The sequence below is a fragment of the Buceros rhinoceros genome, unplaced genomic scaffold (genome assembly GCF_000710305.1).
Source record: "Buceros rhinoceros silvestris isolate BGI_N320 unplaced genomic scaffold, ASM71030v1 scaffold15626, whole genome shotgun sequence".
NCBI classification, from domain to species: Eukaryota; Metazoa; Chordata; class Aves; order Bucerotiformes; family Bucerotidae; genus Buceros; species Buceros rhinoceros.
In genome coordinates this window covers 2,032-2,865 of record NW_010418219.1, presented here as the reverse complement: position 1 = coordinate 2,865, position 834 = coordinate 2,032, and the positions used below count along the sequence as shown (strand labels likewise).

General features: G+C 64.9%; 1 protein-coding gene across 1 annotated transcript in view; it reads right to left on the bottom strand.

Annotated features, from left to right (window-relative positions):
• MAF1 (MAF1 homolog (S. cerevisiae)) overlaps positions 1 to 140 on the bottom strand; it is a gene marked incomplete at both ends in the record, with an annotated part of 2,168 nt that extends 2,028 nt beyond the window's left edge. The window contains one exon of the mRNA XM_010138468.1: positions 12 to 140. Coding sequence (XP_010136770.1) covers positions 12 to 140 — 129 coding nt within the window. The remainder of the gene's footprint in view (positions 1 to 11) is intronic.
• Positions 141 to 834: the final 694 nt, after the last annotated feature.

Below are 834 nucleotides of genomic sequence, written 5' to 3'. Positions count from 1 at the left end.
GCCCGTGGTACCTGCTGGGGCTGATCCCCGCGGTCTGGGGAGGCGACAGGGCCTCCAGCACATGGGGCTGGCCCTCCTGGCAGAACTGCTTGAACATGTGCTTGTCGTCACCGGCCATCTTGCACGAGTAGCTCTCGATCCTGGGGGGACGCAGGGCACAGAGATGGAGAAGTTTGCCCTGAGGAGGCACGGTCGAGCCCAGTGACTCTTCCAGGGACATCAGGACCCTCCCAACAAGCTCCCCTCATACTGCCAGCACGTGAAGCTGGTGAGCATGTCAGGGAGCTCTGCCAAGGTGTCCTGCCTCAGCTCACCAAGCCAAAGTGACGCCAGCCCTGAGGCCAAACAGGATCCCTGCGGCCAGCGCCAAAAATAGGCCCTGAGCTGGCGCAGGCCCAGCTCCCCACAGCCAGTCCAGCCCGGAGCAGAGCTGGCAGCACCAGCTCCCAAGTGTCGATGCACCGACGGGACCCTGTCAGAGGGAGCTGGGAGCTTTTCCCTGTGAATGTTGGATCAGAAGAGTAGGAAAAGCTGGACATGAGCCGGCAACATGCGCTCACAGCCCCGAAGACACCCGTGTGCTGGGCTCATCCCCAGCAGCGTGGGCAGCAGCTGGAGGGAGGGGATCGTGCCCCTCTGCTGCGCTCTGCTCTGCTCTGGGGAGACCCCCCTGCAGGGCTGGCTCCAGCTCGGGGCTCCTCAGCACAGCAGAGACACGGAGCTGCTGCAGCGGGGCCAGAGGAGCCCCAGGAGTGCTGGCAGGGTGGAAGCCCTGTGCTGGGAGGGCAGGGGAGAGAGCTGGGGGTGTTGAGGCTGGAGCAGAGGAGGCTGTGG